General features: G+C 38.1%; 1 protein-coding gene and 1 non-coding gene across 4 annotated transcripts in view; both read left to right on the forward strand.

Annotated features, from left to right (window-relative positions):
* The first annotated feature begins 424 nt into the window (after positions 1 to 424).
* trnaq-cug (transfer RNA glutamine (anticodon CUG)) lies at positions 425 to 496 on the forward strand. The gene has a single exon. It is a non-coding gene; the product is annotated as a tRNA-Gln (tRNA).
* A 3,869-nt stretch (positions 497 to 4,365) lies between these two features.
* The window catches only part of LOC113061455 (C-myc promoter-binding protein-like), a 28,283-nt gene continuing 11,344 nt past the window's right edge, over positions 4,366 to 21,304 (forward strand). The window contains exons 1-20 of one of the 3 annotated variants that reach the window (XM_026230580.1): positions 4,366 to 4,615; positions 5,666 to 5,811; positions 8,949 to 9,293; positions 9,537 to 9,783; positions 10,212 to 10,281; positions 10,636 to 10,805; positions 11,489 to 11,727; positions 11,825 to 11,891; positions 12,035 to 12,093; positions 12,415 to 12,559; positions 12,694 to 12,869; positions 13,332 to 13,432; positions 14,371 to 14,592; positions 15,180 to 15,325; positions 15,757 to 15,783; positions 18,083 to 18,216; positions 18,659 to 18,791; positions 18,903 to 19,109; positions 19,224 to 19,352; positions 20,618 to 20,762. In XM_026230580.1, the coding sequence (XP_026086365.1) occupies positions 8,983 to 9,293; positions 9,537 to 9,783; positions 10,212 to 10,281; positions 10,636 to 10,805; positions 11,489 to 11,727; positions 11,825 to 11,891; positions 12,035 to 12,093; positions 12,415 to 12,559; positions 12,694 to 12,869; positions 13,332 to 13,432; positions 14,371 to 14,592; positions 15,180 to 15,325; positions 15,757 to 15,783; positions 18,083 to 18,216; positions 18,659 to 18,791; positions 18,903 to 19,109; positions 19,224 to 19,352; positions 20,618 to 20,762 (2,728 nt within the window). In that variant the 5' untranslated portion in view covers positions 4,366 to 4,615; positions 5,666 to 5,811; positions 8,949 to 8,982. The remainder of the gene's footprint in view (positions 4,616 to 5,665; positions 5,812 to 8,948; positions 9,294 to 9,536; positions 9,784 to 10,211; positions 10,282 to 10,635; positions 10,806 to 11,488; positions 11,728 to 11,824; positions 11,892 to 12,034; positions 12,094 to 12,414; positions 12,560 to 12,693; positions 12,870 to 13,331; positions 13,433 to 14,370; positions 14,593 to 15,179; positions 15,326 to 15,756; positions 15,784 to 18,082; positions 18,217 to 18,658; positions 18,792 to 18,902; positions 19,110 to 19,223; positions 19,353 to 20,617; positions 20,763 to 21,304) is intronic. The other 2 variants (XM_026230579.1, XM_026230581.1) reach the window with 2 other exon arrangements.

The following is a 21,304-nucleotide window of genomic DNA, read 5'->3' on the forward strand; positions in this document are numbered from 1 at the left end:
AAAACCCTTTTTTTTATTTTATTTGGCAGTTTTTTAAAACGAAAGAATTCCAGAAAGTTGAAAATACCAATGTGTAAAATATTGTGTATGTTACCTTGTTGTTGATCATGTATATCTTAACGTCCTGTATTAATTTGTGTTCAGTGTGGTATTTTTGTTGATGCAGTACAGTGTTATTGTCTACAGTAGCTGATAATGCAACCAAATTTGCGACCTATCGTATTATAAACAGCTATAATAATGGTTGTGTGGCCGTGGTTTCATGTCGTGTTTTCATTTATTTTTTCAAAGGGAAACATAGCAAAAGAAAGAGACATATCATATGTTCGTTTTTGACCTGCAGTGATATATATGTGGCACCTATCTAGCCACCTATATGACGGCTAGTCATCAAAACCTGTAGATTTCAATTCGCATGGAGGGCGGTTCCATGGTGTAATGGTTAGCACTCTGGACTCTGAATCCAGCGATCCGAGTTCAAATCTCGGTGGAACCTAGCTTTTAATATTTTTGGTAGGAAATATTAGAATCTGACTTTACCACTAATAGGTAACAAGAGCATGAAACGTCTGTTCATAAAACTACAATAATTAGTGCAAACACCGTAAACACAAACCATTGTAAAAAACACATTTTTAATGAAAGTTTAAGATAACAATTGTTTTTTTTTTTTAAAGGTGTTTAATTTTTTTTTTTTCTGTTTTTTTTTATTCAATTTACGAATTGTCTAAACTGCACTCCGTTACGCGTTTTCTAACATTAGGTTTATTCGTAATAAATTGAAGCTTTACGTATGACCACTAGGGTGCAGTATTGTGCTTGTTTTAGGCCACACAAAATAAATAATGGTTGAAATATACTGAACCTGTGAATGCATAGACATAAACAAGGGGCTTCTTAATCCTTGCATTTGGTTATCTAAAACATACAGTTGTACCTTCTTTAGGTAGAAGAAAGGTAAAGGAATTTCAGTGGTGGTGGGAAAGTCCCCATAGCTCACACTTGAGTCACAGTGTACAGTAAGAGGAATATTTCAGATTTGAAATGATGCACACTCATCTCATATTTAGCCGCGTATATTTCATTTATTTCGAGTGGAAAGTGTGGAAATGACAAGGACAGTGATGACACCAAAGATATTTAGTCATTCTGTAATTCTTAAAACTATAAAATTTCCTACTTGGTTGCTCAATCATAGCAACAAAGCCTGTGACTCATAACAGACAAACTGCATTTCCTGGCAATGCATACCAGACATATGTTACTGCCAGTTATATGGAATACTCTGTTGAATACAGATTAATTTTTTTGTTTTATTTTCTTTGAGAACTTTACAGGTTTTTTTTTTTTTTTTTTTTGCACAAAAATAAATGGTTTACAACTATAAGACTGTTTTGTTCTTGTCATACTCTAGTTCAGAGAGCTGAATAAAGCAGCATCCAAACATTCCTTGACAATTCCAACATATTTAACAAATAAAGTTGTGTGATTTAAAGTATGGCTACACCCGGTTTGTCTTATTTTCTCTCATTACATCACCCAGACTCATCCAGGAAGACTTGGTCCAGAAGTTCAATGGTGCTTTGCAGCAAACTTTACAGCACTGTAACCAGGGCTGCATTTTTTATGTATATTCTGTACATCTGCCAGTAATGTTCTCTTGTTGCTGACTCATCTTCGAAAAGAATCTCCTGCTGGACAGTTGGGGGGTTTCCTTCACTGCAGACTGTGTTCTTATACCAACCAATGGGCAATGTAATGTCTTTCATTTTTGCCACTATTAAATAATATTTTAGGTGTTTTCCTCTTAGAAAAGTATGAGTTGAAAATAAATGAGTAAATACATACATGCTAGAAATAAAAAGCATACTAGAAGAAGTTTTTTTTAATGTAGAATGGAGGGTTGTTACCATTTTTTGAGCTTACAGTTGGATACTTTGTGTGAAAGTGCTAGTTTTGGAAGCGACAGGTCACTGGATGGTTTACATTTTAGAATATCTGAAATGGAAAATAGAGACATTTCCTAGTTCACTTGTCAAAATATAATTGAAATCTCACTTGTTATTATCTATGAATTACAAAAAAATGTTTTAGTACACATTTTTGTATATTTTAGATTTTTAATTGTTGTGGTTCCATATACTAATATTATAATTAGTGTCATTTAAAATGTTTACAATTATTTGCGGTTCAAACGGTTTAAATGCAATTCAATAAAATGTAATATAATACTAACCATTGTAAGACACAGGGCACCGAAATATGGGGACGTCTGGTCATCCTAATTTAGAATTCTCTAAAAAGCTTAATAAGTTTTGAAGTGCTTGTTTGCTATATGTTGCATTCATTTAACCAAACAGTGTCATCCACCTGAATTACAATTTCAAGTTTGGGTTTATGAGTTATTATATCATACAGAAGCACAAAGTGAAAGATAATAACATTACATTACTAGGCCCACAGGGAAATTAATTTTAGAGACACTGAGGTAGACGAAAACAAAGACACATTTCCAACACATAATTTTTGTGCAGCACGGTCGAATAAAAAGTAGGTAGAGTCATCATAAGTTTTGCCATCATTTTGCATCAATCATCATCAGTTTTACTTCTCAGACCTTTAATAACCCTTAGCTGTTTACCCTGGCCCGTATACAGGATGCCTTCATTTACTTCACTATATTACAATTAAATCTAATCTAATCTTGACAAACTATATCGTTGGAAAGGTCTAAGACTCCCAAATATTTATTTTACCAATGTTTTTTGTTACAAATGATGTAGGAAAAGTAATAGATTAATTTATGACAATAGTGCACTCTCAAAAATCTACATTATAAAAGGAGTTTTGACCTTTGTTTAAAAAAAAAGACTTCTTCGTTGCCTTATTCTGTATCACATTTTAGAAATCATCAGAAATTATTTATCAACTGAAAACTGAAAATCTCAAAATTCATCCTTTGAAACCCATTTGAAATTCAAACATCGCATTACCATGTAAATGGTACATCAAAATCATGTAACAAAATGTTTTCAGTCATGAATTATAAAAATGTAGGTTTGCATCATGCACATTCAAGTCTATCTTCAAAAATGCAAGTGACAGTTACATCAAAATGACATATCTATGGCGAACTGGAATACTACCACAAGTGGGCTGTGTATAAATTCAATCCCAATTTGTAACATAGCAAACATAATTGCTACATTGAAACAAATTTGAGAATCCTGTGAAGTTGCTGGAGTTGAATCTCAAGCAATGATTCTGGCAGACCCCAGAGGACATCATCAAACTCTTTTTTTTTTTTTTTTACAGAAATCAAAAACTGCAGAAATGCAAAAGGTTGTACTCCACAGCAGACTAGACTCACAAGGCAGACAGTGAAGTTCCTTACCCAAAAGGCCATACTAGGTTGACTGTTGACGTCTGAAATTCTAGCCCTGCCATTTGGGTGGCCGACGTGTGGCCTTTGGAACCACTATAGGACTATATCACACAGGGCTGTTGGATGTCCTAGTTCTTCTGATGTTTATGGCTTTGTACAGCCAGCTGGGAGGACAGCCAGCATTGAGAGCAAAGCACTTGAACTGCTTTATTAAATCATTCATCTGGTTTTAAGTGGTTTTGAAGTGGTTTTGAAGTATTCTGGGTGACTTCTTGATGAAGAAACCTGAAGCACTTTGAAGGCTAGCTTTCAGTAGTTGTATACTCTCTCAGGGGCTTTGCTACATTGAAATCAAATGAAATATACAGTATAATATATTATATTTCAGCCATGTAATATATACCTGCATAATATAATATAACATTTTATTTCAGCCAAGGAATCAATTATTTATTTAGCTGATGCAATTAATTACTGTTACTAAAAATGAATACAAATACATTTTAAAAACAGAAAGATAAAAATAACAAAAACACAACAAAATCACTAAATTGGCATTCAAAATGAATATGAAAAAGAAAAGTATAAAAATAAAAGCTAATTCAAACTAATTATTAAACTGTGATAGTAACTCAAAGACACTATAATAACACTACCACTGTTCATTTAGATTTACAGGAAAAACATCTGCTGATCTAGTCTACTCTAGTCTATTACGAAAAAAAAAAAACAATAACCAAACACTGCACAGTTTAGCACCAGTGAGGGTGGAGAATTACCTACTTTAGTTATTAGTTTGTACCTCTCATAAAAACCCAAGGCTTTTTGTGCTTGTGCTCTTTCAAACACATTCTGTCAATGACATTCAGCACCACAGTCTTTATATGGACTACCTTTCGGGACGCCCCCACACAAATCAACAACGACTGTCCCCAATAATCCCCGGAATGTTCAACTGACGTCACGGGTTGCTGGGAGTCACGTGCCCCGGTGGCAGGTTTTCATAAGCGCTTGCGCGAGTCTCGAGCTGAGCGCATCTCTGAAAGCGTAGAGAAGATGAGGCACAGTCCTCCCAGAGGGGCTGTTTATACGCGATAGAGGAATTTATTTATTTTTGTCTGATGAAAATGGATGGAAATACATAAGGCCCTTCTTCAGTCCTGTGATTAATGATCAGAAAAGCGGTGCATGTTTCAATGAGTGTGTCCTAATCGTCGTCCTACTGAAACAGTGAGTGTGCTATGCTCATATCTATTTATTGGTTACGGGCATTAATTTGCCTTCTGTTAGAAATAGAATACGTTTAATTTTGAAATAAACTATACATTTGAAGCATTTTAAATCAACATATTTGATAAATATGTAAGTCTGAGCGGCGATAGAGTGACTGCTGTCATCACGCGTCGGTAATTGTGCACTTGTTTTGATTCTGATCGTGTATTTACACACTATGTGATGATAGTCATCACTTACACCATTAAGCTTGTTAGAAACATGTTTCTATTTAATCCTATATAATTCAGGATTTTGTGCTTCGGGTGTTAAATACCATGGGCATTATTATTTATGAGTTATTGTAAGACTGACCCAGCCCAACTGTCTGGATGCAGTATCATCTCCCTATTTATTTCACCATATTTTTTAATGTTTGTTTATTAGTACAGCTTAGCATGCGATGTTATATCTTTACTGCCAACTAAAAAAGATCTATAATGAAACTGTCAGTACTGATGTGATATGGTCTGCAGGGCCAAAACAAAGGGAATGTGTGCTATCAGTATATGGATTAGTGGTTGACTAATTTTTTTATTATTATTATTATTTTAATGAAATTGCAATGCGTCATGAAATTACAGTAATGTTACATTAAAAGAAAATGCCTGTTGAAACAAATTTGCTAATAAGTCTCTCTTTTTTTTGTTCATCTTCCCATCCATTTGGAAAGCCTGCATGGGCAGAAATTGTTTTGAAACTCCGGATGTTTGCCAGAATTTGTCTTTTGACAAATACATTGCTTTCTAAGTGTCTTTAAATGTTACCGTAGATGAAGTTTGAGTTGACTTGAAAGAGAAAATAATTCCTGCATGTCCGATACCTTGGTAAAGTCTCCTGACAAAACATTTCCACATTTTCCTGCCTCCTCCTATCCAAAGTATGCAGATGTCTGCTTGTTTCCCGGCATGGTGCAAAGGAATCAAATGTCCGCCCTGTGTCTTAAGCAGGACCAGATGCTCGGCCAAATGTGCAGCATTAGTTCCCCCTTCTTGTGTTTTCTTCCAGGCCTCCCTGCTGTCCCAGAGCTGTGCAGTATCAGGATCCTGTTGGTCCATGGAGCCCTTACTCAGGGCCACAGCTGGATAAGATCATGCTCCTTTTTATGAGCAGGCTGTTAAATTGGCTTATCCTGTGGCTCCTACACGCCACAGGTTGGTGAAAGAAGAGCAAGGCTTATCATGTCAACAGACCTTAGCATGCTTCCTACAGCAGTACTAAGATAAAATTATACTGTAAAACAAAATATTTTAGTTTTCCCTGTATAATTAATTTTGCACTTCAAATGTCCATAAAAATTATCGGATAGTGTCCTGGAAGAAAACTCAGTACACAAGTTTATTTTAAAATATTATCATTTTTAAATGATTAATTTTATTATTTATTCACAGTGCATGCTCTTTTGGCGTTTATGAAGTCCTTTATGCAGCTTTAATTATACATATTTGGATAAAACAAAAAAACAAACAATATTTAAAAAGTAAATGGCTTGAATTATTGTTTATCATTTGATAAATAATACATTTATAGTTTTTTAATCATTTAAGTGTCTTTGGTTTTGCAGTTTTTTTCTGAAATGTATTTGTATGTATCATAAATTACTTTATTATTTTATTTTATTTTTTAATGGCTCAGTACTTTGAGTGCTATCCTACACCACCTCGTGAATACACTCACAGCCTGCTTCAACTCTTAGATTTATGTCCATTATGTGAGGTTGTTTTCCTGTTCTGTGGCCTCATTCTGTTGTGTTGTGCTTTCTGCACTGTGTGTACTGGAACTGTCCAGTCATTTACACTGGAAAAGGGAACCATCGATTTCTTACTCCAGTTCTTTTGAATGACAAGTTAAGAAGTCGGTCAGCGATCAGGGAAGTAAACGAGTTCCTTATTTCTCTCGCAGAAGTCTGATGGGATGGCTCAGACATTAAGTGTCATTTTCTTACATGTATTGTTTTTTCCATGCCAGGATTTCCGCTGTTGATTTGTCAAATGAAAAAGCAATTTCCACGCACTTCCGGGTGTTTTTGAGTCTCTCTTTGACATAACTATGGTGTTTCTCAATGAGAGCGTGACTTCCTATAAGTTGTCTGAAAAGTGTTGTGTCAGTGCAAGACACTCTATAATTGCATCACATAACAATGAAATCTGCCTCAGGGCTTTCCAGTGTGCCGTGTGCCCTATTATAATATAATAATGATATAATTATCTGCAAGTTTATCCATATTTGCCTCGAATTTCTCTATAATCTGTGGGGTTATGCTGTTATGTTTTTATTGAACTGTTGATGTGTGATTGTGAGGTCCTCATTATTGCATCATTATCTCATCTCATTATCTAAATCTGTGACTCATTATTGTTTATGTAACTATTTTCTCTCCTCCTTGCAATTTTAAGGTGAATGATAAATATTCGCTGGCTTTTCTTCATGGTTGCCATGGTGAGGATTATAATTTCTCTCTGCTGATGATAGAGAGGGCACAGCCAGCCTCTGCGGATGGCGTGGTTGTTGGACCGAGAGATTACGTCTATATATAATCCTAAATCTCTCACGTAACGTGACACATCTGATACACTTTCTCCTCACTGTGTCTGGTGGACTTTCGGTTGTATCTTTCTAGAACAATGTTGGTGTGACTGGATCTTGAGATGTTTGATTGCTTTTGCAAGCAGATTGATGGATTTATGTTTGCTTTGTGTGACGTTGTTGAGCATAATATGTGAAACTGACTATAGTAGAGACACCTGGAACAAAATGTGCATCAGTGTCTTTGTCTGTGTTGGACAAGGGACAGAGAGAGTGTTCTAGAGACCTCTCCTTCAAAGCCCAAAGGTTTATAAGGATGAGAAGGATTAGAGTTTTAAGGCTTGTATTTATTCTCAGAATCTAACCAGGATCATGAAATCTGCCAGTGACTTGTCACCATTTCCAAAATATTTAGTAGAAACAGCTACTTCCCACTTTACACCATTCAGCATCACTGGTTCCTCATAAGACGAACTTCTTTACCTCAACACTTCGTCACAGCGAAAGAACTAGTCAATAGTTCAGTTTCAATTCCTAAGCTCTTGAGCTGTGTCCTGTGACTTTGTTGGCCATTACTGTAAACCACAGAGAAGCCATTAGCCATAAATCTGCAAGCCACCAAAGACCTGTAGAGTAGGTGTAGAGTAGTTTAAATGTATTAATTTAACAATATTTAGCTCATGATTTTTATTACAGTTCAATATTTGTTCAGGGAAAATAGACTGCTATTTCTCTTTATTAGGTAAAAAAAATTAACATGCAAGGATGCAAGAAAGAACAAATGTTCTTTTGAAATGTCTAGTCATCAAGGAATCCTGAAAAATACTTATTATGGCTGGTTTTCACAGAAATATTATGTTTCATGTTTCTTGAGTACCAAATCAGCATATTATAATTATTTCTAAAGGATCATGTGACATTTGAGACTGGAGTAATGGCTCATGAAAATTCTGATTTTAAACTCAGATTATGCAAATATTATACAGAGAAACATTGCACCCTTAGATGCTTATTAGCCTTTTTAATCAGTGATTGGTGGGACTGTGTGACCCCTACAGAAAGATAATGGTTGACACAGAGTCTACCAGTGGGTGCCAGGCCATTTTTGGTACCACGAAGCCATGTTAGCGTCAGTCACTCATGATGGCTCCAAGTGAGTACATGTGCCAACTTGTGTTGTAAAAGCCGCAGGCCTCTTCTGAAAGAGAAGGGAATCTCTAATTAAGATATCAGTGGTTGTGGTGTTAGTAAGGCTTATGGTGAGAAACCTTACATTAATGCAGCCAGAAGGAATTCCTTTTGTTGTATAACCTTTTTTAAGTACATTTTTTTTCTTCCTTCCTGTGCACTTATTCTGCAGGTACAAACTCTATGACTCATGTTTCAAAAGCATAATAGGACATATTCCTTTATCCCCAGCAGGAACGGGGTAATTGCTTTCGTCTGTCCAGTTTATATTTCTCACAAAGATTGTCATATGAGGTTGTGCTCTGCATCTGTAGATGTGTAATGGTCATATCCTTTTCTAAGCACACAAGGGAGAAAATGTTACAAGAGTAAAAATGTTATTAGTGTTGTAAAAATCACACTGCATGTGCTGAATCTTTTTTTTTTTTTTATTCCTCTGGGTTTAAAGAAGGATGTTTTCTGTTGAGAGGATGTTTAAATCTGAGCACCTGGCATTGTTAAGCAATAGTGTTTACTAGGCAGCAGTTTCACATTTCTTCAAGTGCTCACTCTATTCATATCTCTCTTTTTTCCCTAGCATATACAGTCCCGTTCTATGGGAATGATCGAAAATGGAAGACAAGAGCCTTCGTGTAGCAGACTATTTTGTGGTGGCAGGACTCACCAACTCGTCTAAGCCCTTCGAGGAAGATGTCCACCCTGAGGATGGGGGTCATCGGAGCTCAGCCCAGCTCAAGGCGCCCATTACTGATGTTGCTGTGGTGATTCGCTCCCTAGGTGAGGAAGTACCTCGAGGGTATACCTGCGTTGAATCCACCCCCTCTGGACTTCCTGCCGAACTAAATGGAGGAAGCCTCATGGGGCCGCAGATCTTCCTCTGCTATAGGAGAGGCAGAGACAAACCGCCACTCACAGACCTGGGGTAAGACAATTTTAAGTCATCTCCTGAAGCAAAGGCTGTTCTAAACAGTTGCTTAAAGTTTTGTTCTCTTCTTTGGGACAAACTCAGGGACAAAATGATTGTAGACAAAGATATAAATATACCCAATTCTTTTCAGTATTAGAAAGTATCAAGAAAAAAAGCTAAACCTTGAACCTTTTGTGTTTTCAGTCTTGTTTTGGAGAACATTTACTATCCTTGTGTCCTTTGTTTCATGATTCTTAGTGTCCTCTTTGAGTGGAAGGAGAAACTGAAGCCGGACTGTCAAATTATACAGACCACGCCCTCTGGTCGCCCTGCTAATATCAGTAGCTCCTCCTCCCAAAGGATCTACATCACATATCGGCGTGCCTCTGAGAATCACTCTCACACCACGCTGGCTGTCACAGACATCTGTGTCATTGTTCCCGGCAAGGGAGAGACACCACCACATGCTTTCTGCAAGGTGGACAAGAATCTCAACAGCAGTATGGTGAGCACAACAGTCCTATTCTGTTGAAAAGGCCAGTTTAGATGTTGGATAACTAGTTGATCCTGATGGTTTTTCTAAGATGCTGGTTGTCAATGGAAGTCTTGCTAATCAAGAAACCTTGTTGAAACTCAGCAGCATTCAACTGCATTCAAATCTAGAAATTTTGATTTAAATATGGGTACCAAATTGTAAATCAGTCAATATTAGAGTTTTTTTGTGATATCAGCCAATATTGGTGAGATTTTCAAGAATTATCAGCTTATCAGTATTTTCAAAATTGTAATATTGGTACATCCCTGTTCAAAAGCGTTTTGGGGGAAAGTTTTCCATAAATTATGGAATTATGAGAAATAACATCAGAATCATCCTTTTACATATCTGTATAAAATGTTAAATCAATTTAATTGCTGTTTTTCCTGCATTTACAGTGGGGGTCCTCTGTGTACTTGTGCTACAAAAAATCTTTGGCCAAATCCAACACGCTTGCATTCAAAGCAGGTATTGTATCTCAGCCTTTTTTTTTTTACAGTTTGTGTTTTGTTGTGCATTTTGCAATGAACAGCAGGAGGAAAAGGATGTGTTTGCAAGAGGCACATCAGAATAGTAGGATACGACTGCAGATGAATGAAACCTGATACTCCCATACAGCAAGAACAACATGATGTCATTGTTTAGATTAGTGCTCACAACACCGAAAAGATCTAGGCTTAGCCACTGCCTGCGATTAGCTTGTCTTATGGAAGACTGGGTCAAGTAAATAATTACAAGACAAACAATGCAGTGATCAGTAATAATTGTTGTCTTTGATTGAGCTCTACAGCCTAATTGAGGGTTTGTATGGGATGTATGCAGGTCTTTTGTCCAGATACCCAGAGGAGGATTATGATTCCTTTCCTTTGCCTGAGTCCGTACCCCTGTTTTGCCTGCCGATGGGAGCATCCATTGAGTGCTGGCCTTCTCATACCAAATATTCTCTACCTGTCTTTTCAACATTCGTTCTCACAGGCGCCTCTGGAGAGAAGGTACAGACAGAAAAATTCACGCATGAGCATGCACAAATATACAAACAAACATTTGATTTTCTGCAGGTTTTCTTTGCATTGCAGCACCATCATTCTTTGAGAAAATCAGACTCTAGAAGGTGAATTATCTTTTTTGGTTTAGCAATGTGCAAAGAATTCAAAGCAGCTAGAAACTGCCTCAGGCGGAATATCAAAAACTGCCTGTAAATAATGGGCCTCAGAAAAGAATTGAAAATAAGATGAACGTGTAATTTGCCTGTTTAATAATGCATTGCTAAAGTGCTGTTTGGGTCAGCTCAATTATGTCAAACACATCTGTACACTCAGCTCATTCCCCTCACAGCCGAACAGGTCTCAAGGCTATTTTTGCTGCAGTGTTGTATAATTTATTCATTTAGGTGAGCGGCTTCAAAGAAACATGGCTAAGCTGTGATATTTCTGATCTCAAAGGCTGCAAAAATAAATCTTGCGTATCACTTTCTCACTGGGTAGATTTGAGAAAGCAGTTCTGAAATAGACATTGATGGTGATTGCTTTCAAATAGGCTAAAATAGTTGCCACTGTGCACTTTAGAAATGTAATAACATCATGCGGGTTTCAAGACAGTCTTTTTTGTTCTCTGAAATGTAAATCTAGCCAAATCCTAGAAAGTGTCAATGAATGAGTCTGTCTCGTGCTCTCAGGTTTATGGTGCTGCCATCCAGTTCTATGAGCCCTACCCAGAAGAACATTTGACTGACAAGCAGCGATCTCAGCTGGGCCTGCAGGCTAACGGGCTCAGGCCTGATGGATCAATGACTGTCCACACCAACAAAAGCATCTGCCTTCTCTCTCACTGGCCCTTTTTTGATGCTTTTCGTAACTTCCTGACCTTCCTCTACAGATACTCCATCTCAGGTCCACACACTCTGCCCATCGAGAAGTGAGTTCTGAGGACAACTTTGAAGGTTGCTAGGCTAGAGCATTTTGCGGCGACTAGAAAGTAATGTTTTTTTTTTTTTTTTTTTTTTTTTTCTTAGGCATATTTCCCATTTCATGCACAAGGTTCCTTTCCCTTCCTCACAAAGGCCACGTATCCTGGTGCAGGTGAGTTTTGTGCACATGGTGGCTTTCTCTGAACACTGTGCTCCTTGAATGTGTCAAAACAAATAACATAGTGTGGTCAGTTAGCTGCCAACACTGGCCCTCATCTCACTGTGACTTGTGTTTTGTGTACTTGTTTTTCACAGTTGTCTCCACATGATAGCCTGATGCTGAGCCAGCCTGTTTCCTCTCCACTCCCTCTGAGGTAAATCAGACACAAGATACACTGACCATGTCAGATGAATGCTGATCAAAGCATGAAGTGTGCAAGTGATACTTCAGCAGGACCTGGTTAAGCGTGATATCTTTCTAGCATGTTTAAAGTGGGTTGAGACTCCTCTTGCAGTATTTTGCAATTGCCTGAATAAAGCTGCAGATGATCATTCATGTCTAAATTTACCATTTGTTTTAGATTAGTGTGTGTGTGTGGTTATGTTTTGCTTTGTGTTTTCTTTGGACGTTTTATTTTTTGGTTTGGTTTTTGGTGAGCAAGTGTTGTTTACACGCCTGTTTCCTCTGTCCACAGTGGTGGAAGGCTGTCTACACTGCTGTGGAACCTAGGCCCCAAAAATGCAGTGACTCTGCTGGTGTTGGCTGTGACTGAACACAAGATCCTAGTGCACTCCTTACGTCCAGCAGTTCTTACCAGCGTTACCGAGGCCCTGGTGTCGGTGAGTGGAAGACTATTCATTTTCACTCATGCCTTTCCCATTCCTATTTTAAAAGTCTTACAGTTTCAGTTCCTTTTGCTTGTTCTCCCACTTTTGGTTTTGTCTTTTCTCAACTTGTTTTACATGTCCCACAGATGATTTTTCCCTTCCACTGGCCGTGCCCGTACATTCCTCTCTGCCCGCTGGCCCTGGCAGATGTGCTCAGTGCTCCATGCCCTTTCATTGTAGGGGTGGACTCGCGGTACTTTGACTTCTATGAGCCACCGATGGACATAAGCTGTGTGGACCTGGACACTAACACTATAACACAGTGAGTGACCTTTTCACCTCTACATAGTTCTGAGTTCCCATGAGAGCCTCTTCTGACTTTTTGGACCTACGGTGTTGAGATAAAGTCATCTTTTACTGCATAAATTCACAAAATAATTTCCCATTGTAGGATTTGATTGGTGTCTTTTGTGATCTTCATAGTGTTTTTGTACTTCATTCTAAGCAGTAGCAAACACTTTTTAAGTGAAATTCCGATTAATTACAATCTTTATCTTCATGCAGATGATTAAAAGATCAGGATGGAGATTTATGAGCAGTGAGGAATGTTGTAGTAAAGACAGGACCCTCAGTATTGAACACATGCTACTTTGTTGTTTATCTGCCCGTATGCACTTTAAAGATTACAGACATTGTAAAAGTTACATTGAAACTATAGTGCAGCCCTCAGTTCTCCTTTTGCTGTTTACTCTCTCAAATGATGAACATGTGTGGCCTATTTCAGCAAAGAAGAGCGCAGATCCCTGACCTGGAAGATCCTGCCAAGAAAAGCCTGTAAACATCTGATTAACACCCTGAGCAATCTCCACCAGCAACTGGATGAGGGTTAGTGAGGGCGGGTCACTGTGGGGTCAGCAAAGCAATGATTTAACTGATTTTCTGTCCTTTTCAAGGTAATATTAGTTCACTTCACTGCACAAGAGTTGCAACTCTTACTGGCCTTCTACTGTCCTTTTTGGGCTCTGACAGTATCATTTTTATTACCTAACAATGTTTTATGATTGCTCGACCGAGTAAGAGCAAAACCAGTCATCCTTGAGATGTGATGAGATTTAGAGATGGGGGCAATTGGCTGGTTAGAGGCAGAGTAAGGTACAAAGTCTTTTTTTTAAATCCTGTAATACTGTCTGATACATGAGAGCTGATTGATGCTTCAGTCTCTGAACCAGACTTTGAACCCAATTATTCAGTGTGTTTTTGGTTCTCGAGAATGTTCTGTATGGAATGTATCAACTCATAGAACTGGGCTTAACAGTGAGATTATTTATAGGTAAACTATAATAAAATTGATGTATCTTTCTGTGCTAAGTGACTGTGTTCCCATATGTTTTATGGAGAACATTATGTGTCCATTGATGTGGATGTATAATAACAGCCTGTGATCTTTTTGCTGACCTTTCTGAAGTGACGTGAAAGGAGCTTATGTAATGCGCCCATATTTCAAATTGAGCCTACTATATCCTCATTATTGAGATTTGCTACATATATGACCTAGAGATTATCAATACATTTCTACTTGTGTATGAATTTTGCCTTGTGTACTCTACCGTTGAAAAAATTGGTGTACGTTTTTGATGTATTTGCTCACTACGGCTGAATTTATTTAATCAAAAGTATAGTAAAAACAACAATTATGTTAAATATAACTACAATTTACATGAATTCTTTCTGTTTTAATATATTTTAAAGTGTAATTAAATAAAAATACGAAACTTTTGAATGCTAGTTAAAAAAATAGTAGTTTAAGCATACATTTTCCACAGGTTATCAGATGAGCCGTGAGGAAGGACACATGGAGGCCTTTATGAGTGAGCGGGAACCTGGCAGTGGTGGGAAGAGTCTGGAAACCTTGGAGCTGGAGATCCAGGAGGCTTTTCTGCGCTTCATGGCGGCCATCTTGAAGGGCTACCGTTCATACCTGTTGCCCATCACACAGGCACCTTCTGAGAAAGCAACTGACGCCAGTTCACTCTTCGATCTGCAAGGTGAGCAGCCAAGATGGATGTAATGCTTGAATAAGCTTTCTCCTGTTGTTGTTTGTGAACATTAGGAACAGCTGTGATAAAGTTGCTTCATCAGCATCAAAACGGAAATTGGACCCAGCCACATGCAGAGTCCACTGTAGTACAATGAAGCTCAGCAGCTGCTCAGATTGCTCAAATCTGGCCCTGTGCCTGTGGAATCTTAAATCATGCTTGAAATTATTGTGGCGATTTTGATAAAGCCCCATTGGAAATTAGACATGCCTGATAGGTCCAACAAAATGCAATGATTAATAGATTGTCTGTGAACACATCTGCCGCCTCTTATGTAATCACTAAATAAAAGTATATTGCATCTTTCACACAGTGTACAATCAACAGCTTTCTCAATGACGACAATCTAGCGACTAACACGTAATACATGATGCACCCTCCTAAATTTGACCGATTAAAGGTTTAATCACAATTGACAACTGTGGCTGTGAATTATAGTAATCAAATAATGAATGTGATCACCTTTTCTTATTGTAATGGCATCTCTCTGACTCTCCACTTGATGTCCCTGACTTTGAATATGGCTTTTTTTGCAGGCTTTTTGAAGAGTCGTGATCGATCCCATCAAAAGTTTTATTCCCTCATGACCAAGACACAGATGTTCATTCGTTTCATCGAAGAGTGCTCTTTCGTCAGCGATAAGGATGCAAGCCTTGCTTTCTTTGATGACTGTGTTGACAAGGTATGAAACCCTGGGCTATATACATATTTAGTTCTTGCTAAGAAATACATCTCATTGCTTTATCCAGAATACAGCCACCTCTAATTCGATTCAACATGAACTGCTTCTACAATGCTCGCAAAGAGTTACCATTTTACAACTGTACTCCAGGCTTTTAGGAAAGAGCGTGTTAAAAAAGCAAAGAGTTCAAGGAAGTGTACATAGCATGATTTCTGAGAACACTGAGAGGAAATGTTGTCGTTATTAGCTGTGCTGTTGTGATCCCTTGGGCTTACTTATGTCAGGTAATTAATTTTCTGTGAGCATTGTTCTCTCGTTTGTTATTTTCGACTTTCTGGCTTTTCATCTAAGCAGGCTGCCCTATTATTTTCCCTTTTCTCACTGCTTTCTTTTCTCCTTAAATTGTTGTCTTTACTTGCTTTCTTGGAAAGCTGTTCGGTACAGAGAAAGGAGGAAAGGTAAGTTGCCTAATTCAGTGTCTTTTAACTTCTGGAGAAGTTGAAGTTGTGTAGAAGTGAAAACAGCCAGTAGAATCCTTTACCCTGGTTACAAAAATGGCATTTAATGGTCCTCAGAAATATTTTATTTTTCTTTACTTTGTAATCTAAAAACATCATTATTACTGTTCAAGAAAAAGAAATGCTCACCCTAGATTTTTGACCTCAGTTTACAGACATGACCTGTTTTGTTTTGTGGTTTCTCCATGGGTATGGTGATTCATAGCTGGTATTATGAATCCTGGCTTCATAATTAAAAAACATTTCTGATTAGATCAGTCTCTGCAGAACTAAGATCCTGCATGCATAATTCATTTGTATGTGCCTTACGCCACTTTGCATTTTCTTATATTCACAACCCTTTCTCAGTATGATCCAGTCTGCACATGGATCTGAAGCTGTATTTTCAGCCAACTGCTGCATGTTGTCTCCTTTTTAAAGTGCAGGCAAACATATTCCCAGATGGTTGTTTTGTGCCTTTGTAGTACATTTATATCTGTCTCAACAGGAGCACACAATTTATTCTTGTTTAGAGGAACAGGAGTCATCTCTCACCTGTCCTCCCCACAAGGTTTTAGTGCTCTAGTAAAGACGAATATGCAGCTCTTTGTCTTACACTTTCAGTTACGCTGCCATCAGTGAAAGTCACACTTATCCTGCTCTGGCCTGTCCTTCCCTTTTACGAGGACCTTGCAGGACAGTTCTTTAGCACTGTGGTGGTAATGAAAATGACAGTTTGAGTTGATTTAAACTGACATGGTTTTGTGGGTTGTGTTCGCAGAGGACATTTATAATGGAATCAGGGAGGTAAAAGACAAACCATGTACAGCTGTAGCCTGAAAGCATTTACTTATTGTGTGAAACCCAATTTTAAAGTTCATCATAATTGAATAATATATAACCATCTTGTACCCACTTTCTGAATTTCCGAGTGAAACTTTTGATTCTGGTGCTCCCTCTGTGATTGGTTACTAGCAATAAAGCACACATAGACGTGTGTTCAAAACTCTCAATGTTGAATCCAGTGTACATTTGAGTGTTTTCTGCAGCACAATGTAGAATTATTACACGGGTCTATGGAATACTTCACAATAGGTTGCTAATATTGCAATCGGGCTGTTAATATTTCATTTACTTTGACCATTTGAGCATTTTTTAAAGGCCAGGCACCTGTTTTTACTGAGTATTTGTTGAAAATAGACTTTGACTTTTTTGTACTGTATTCGTGGAAAGTGCCTTTCGGCATCCTGATGCATTACAGAAAGCTCTTATTGACCCCACAGTCATCGATGCTGTTTTTCTCCGGTGAAAAAGAGCCACTGATTGATCTAAACCTTCTCAGGGAAACTCATTTTGCAACTCCAGGGAGAACTCGATTCTGCCCCGTTGCTCTTATTTTCTGTCTAATGATTTTGTAACAATACGATCCAAAACACTTTTGCTGAGAATGCTTAACAGAGACAGATATTCCCTCTATCAATAGATATAAAGTCATTCTTTATTCAATAGCTTTCCTTGTTTCCAATGTAGTACAGTTGCATGAGATTTGTAAAATGAATTTATGGTCCATTTACAGGGCTTGTAGGCAGAATTTGTCTGAAGGCTAAATGTACAGTGGCTCCTCAAAGCCTTGCCTAGCCTATAAATTGCACTGGAATGGTTTCACACCCCTCGAGCAATATAACATTAAGCGTTAAGTTCAGGTCAGTACACTTGTAGTGCGTCTGTGGCAGATGGGAAGGATTAGATGAAGACCAGGAGGAACAGAGCTTCTTGGTACAGATGTGAGATTAGCAATGTGGGAGATTATCAGGATCATTTACACTAAAACCAGCGCTCCATCTGATTTGAGGTCAGATCATCTGCACTTTGAGTCTCCTGGCTAACTGCAGCATGTCCAGACAGTGGAAAATCCCTTGGCATGGTAGTATGGCAGTATGTTTGTCTGGTTCAAGATTCAGTTCCTAATTCTGATCCAAAATACCGCTTGGAATTCTTGGTGATGAATCCGTTTAACAAAATAGTAAGTTAACAAAAAAAAAAACGTATTTTAATCCTTTCAGTTGCCATAAATATTCTATCCAGTTCCTCTTTCTGCTTTTTAGTTTAATCTTCAAGACCTCAATGACCAGTGTTGGCAAACATATATCCTCTTAACTACAACCTACTCTTTTCTCAGTCATGGGTCATTGCTTCTTCTATGTGTTTTTGTAGCAACAGAAGACAGTTTGTATCAAATAAAGTGTGTGTTTTACTCTAGGTGGACAGTGAAAAGCCAGAAGACACAAGGCTTATTGAACTTGACAAATCCCACCGCAGCGAGCACACGGTCTACATCACACCTCCGGAGCTGCCAGCTCTTCCAGAAGGAGAAGAGGCTCCTATGGTTTACAGGTACAACAGATGCTTCTCCCATCCACAATACTACACTGTGCACATAAACAGTACACCACACAACAGATAGCACTGTAGCAACAGTGTAATCCCCTTTCAAACCTCTCCCAGGGAGCAGCGTGTAGAATAAACCCCTCTAAGGATCCTGTGTCTGCAGAAACTCTCACTAAAGCAATAATAACCACTCCTCAGAAAATGCAAAAGCAAACAACTTAGATATTATATCATATATACTATTTTTACATTTTTAAAAATCTGCAATCCTATCTTTATTTGTATCTTCTCTAAAACTACAGAAACTACATCGTATTGCCTGCAGTTAGTGTTGCAGGCTGCAGCATTGTGCTTTTGATAAATAAACTTTGACGTGGCTAGACAATAACAATCAATACGAGATTAACATGTGAGGAAGAACAGTGTTTATGCTTTTGATGTCTTGCAGCTACAGTGGGTTCCCAGTACTGAACACACAACTCTGTGAGCTTCAGGATGGTCCCAGAGTCCCTGAAGCAACATCAGCCTTGAGACAAATCAGTCCCATCAGCCCAGCTGCCATTTTCAGGCGCTCCCAACAGGTTGGTATTTCAAACGGTAATCGCATCCAAACTACACCCCATGATGCCGCTTGTCAAACCTCTCCCCCTCCTCTCTAATTCCCCATCCTCTCTCTGATCCTTCCTCTGTAGGAGATCAAATCAGCCCAGAGGATGGCTAAGACATACTCCTCAATCCCACAGATGTGGTCCAAGTGTCTGCTGAGGCATTGTCACGGCCTGTGGTTCATCTGCCTGCCCGCGTATGTCAGCGCCTGCCACTCTAAAGTGCGGGCACTGCATACTGCTTACGACGTGCTGCGAAACATGCAGGACAAAAAGTTGCAGCCTCCTGATGAGGTAGAGTCGCCTAACAGTGTCCATTGATTGGTTTTGCCAGTACAGTTTGTGCTGCACCTAGACAGCGGAAATTTGTGGTTTTGTTAGTAATGGTTAATTTCTGCTCCAATGGAGGTGTGTTACCGGGTCCTGATGCAGCTGTGTGGGCAGTATGGACAGCCTGTTCTTGCTGTCCGGGTTCTTTTTGAAATGAAGAAAGCCGGGGTGCAGCCAAATGCCATTACCTATGGGTACTACAACAGGGTGAGAACAGTTTTTGTGCTACATGGATACACATTTAAATCTAAATAATACTTAATAAATATATATAAATTATCGGTAGCACGTTATTTTACAGTCCTGTTCCTCATGTACATAATACACTTTAAGTACACTATTAGTACATGTTAGTACACATACTGTAAAATAAATTTCAACCAATTATCTATTCTAAGACACTTTTGGTTTTGTGGTAGACCACATGATACAATATTTCAGAATTGTATTGCTATTTCTTGATTATATACATACAGTGACCCTTAAAATGTTTTTCTAAATGTATGAATTTTATTGCATTAAAAATAGATATCAAATAATTAAGTTTTTCCTTGTAAGTGAGTATGTCCTCTGGGTGGTGCTTCCTTTACTTTTTGGAGTTTTGCTCATGGTTTTTGGGGATTAAAAAATGTCTTGCAAACTGTGTTGCATAGTCTTATTCGATTAGCTTTTACAAAGTAAAAGATTAATTTGTACTGAAATACCAAACCTTTTGAGTGGACAAATAACAAAAAATCAACTATAAAAGATATACAATTTTTTTCTCTTAGTTTTAGAAGTATAATACATAAATAGAAGCATATTTATTTTGTAATCAAAGCTGTGCACAATTATATGGTTTGTTGCAATTATGTTTTAAGCATTTTCCTACTAGCCACAACTAGAACAGATAAAATCATGACAGATCTGCAAGCCATTTATGAGTCCCAACCCAACCACTGATCTGGCATAATTGGTTTGCAAATGCCACCTGGTTTGACATTTTGTTATCTAATGAAATGGCATCATTTCATTTTAGGTGTTTAACTGTGCAGGTACATTTTGGAGCCACTTTAGATTTCATAAAAAGGTGACCAATGACAGATTTGTGAAATTTCTTTTTGTAAAATCAGATTTATCCTGTGTAGGTGTGCTATGTTGATGCTCAAGAGCCTTCGAGCTGGCAGCAGATTTGGCTTGTGACTTTGTTTCTCATGCCTGTTATCATTAGACAAAAGCTTAGACTAGCAATCATCTCTCTGGGGACCAGTTTTTGTGTGTGCTTTCCAAAATACCAAGATGACACACTCACAGAGACATAAGTCTGGGCAGCTGAGTGTTGTTCCAATTCTATCAGATTAATTACAGCTAGTCCTTCAGAGAGAACACAATCTACTTAAGATAATGAGAAGCGTTGCACTGTAGAATTGTTTAGTTAATCTGTATGTGTGTGTGTGTGTGTGTGTCTCACTGTGGTGTTCTTCTCTCCCCAGGCTGTTCTGGAGAGCACATGGCCCTCCTCCACCAGAGGGGGATACTTCCTGTGGGGAAAGCTGAGAAATGTGGTTCGGGGTGTGGTGCTGTTCAAACAAGTATGGAGGAGGCAGACCACCCACCCAAAAGACACCCATCTTTCTGGTAAAACCCCCAACTCCATTTCACACATTCCACAGAAGTGGACACACTCTTTAAATTTCCTGTCAAAACAAAGCCAGATCCAATCTAGAAACATTACACCTTATTACGCTTCCTTCTAATACTGGCAAAATTTTCAAAATGATTGACAGTCTCTTAATGCACTGTAAAAGCTCCAAAAACAACACAAAATGATTTACAAAATATCTAAATGCCTAAATATAAAAATTACACAAATTACCCATTTTACTCAACTATGACTATTCTAACACAATATATGTAATAAAATATATTATAAAATATGAGTATTTTACCCAATGTATGTTAGCTTAGTAACACACTAATGGTAAAGGTTGGAATGACCTTTGAAAATCCCTTCCAATTTGGCCACTTTTGAGATTCCATTTTGGTTAGAAAGCTGTTGAAAACACTTGAAAAAAAACTATATATGCTGGTTAGGTGTGTTTTGGAGCATTGTAGCTTGTTTGAGCTGGTTTAAGCTGGTCCAGAGCTGGTCCTAAGCAACTAGTTCCTGCTCAGGACCA

This window comes from Carassius auratus, chromosome 43, assembly GCF_003368295.1.
Source record: "Carassius auratus strain Wakin chromosome 43, ASM336829v1, whole genome shotgun sequence".
NCBI classification, from domain to species: Eukaryota; Metazoa; Chordata; class Actinopteri; order Cypriniformes; family Cyprinidae; genus Carassius; species Carassius auratus.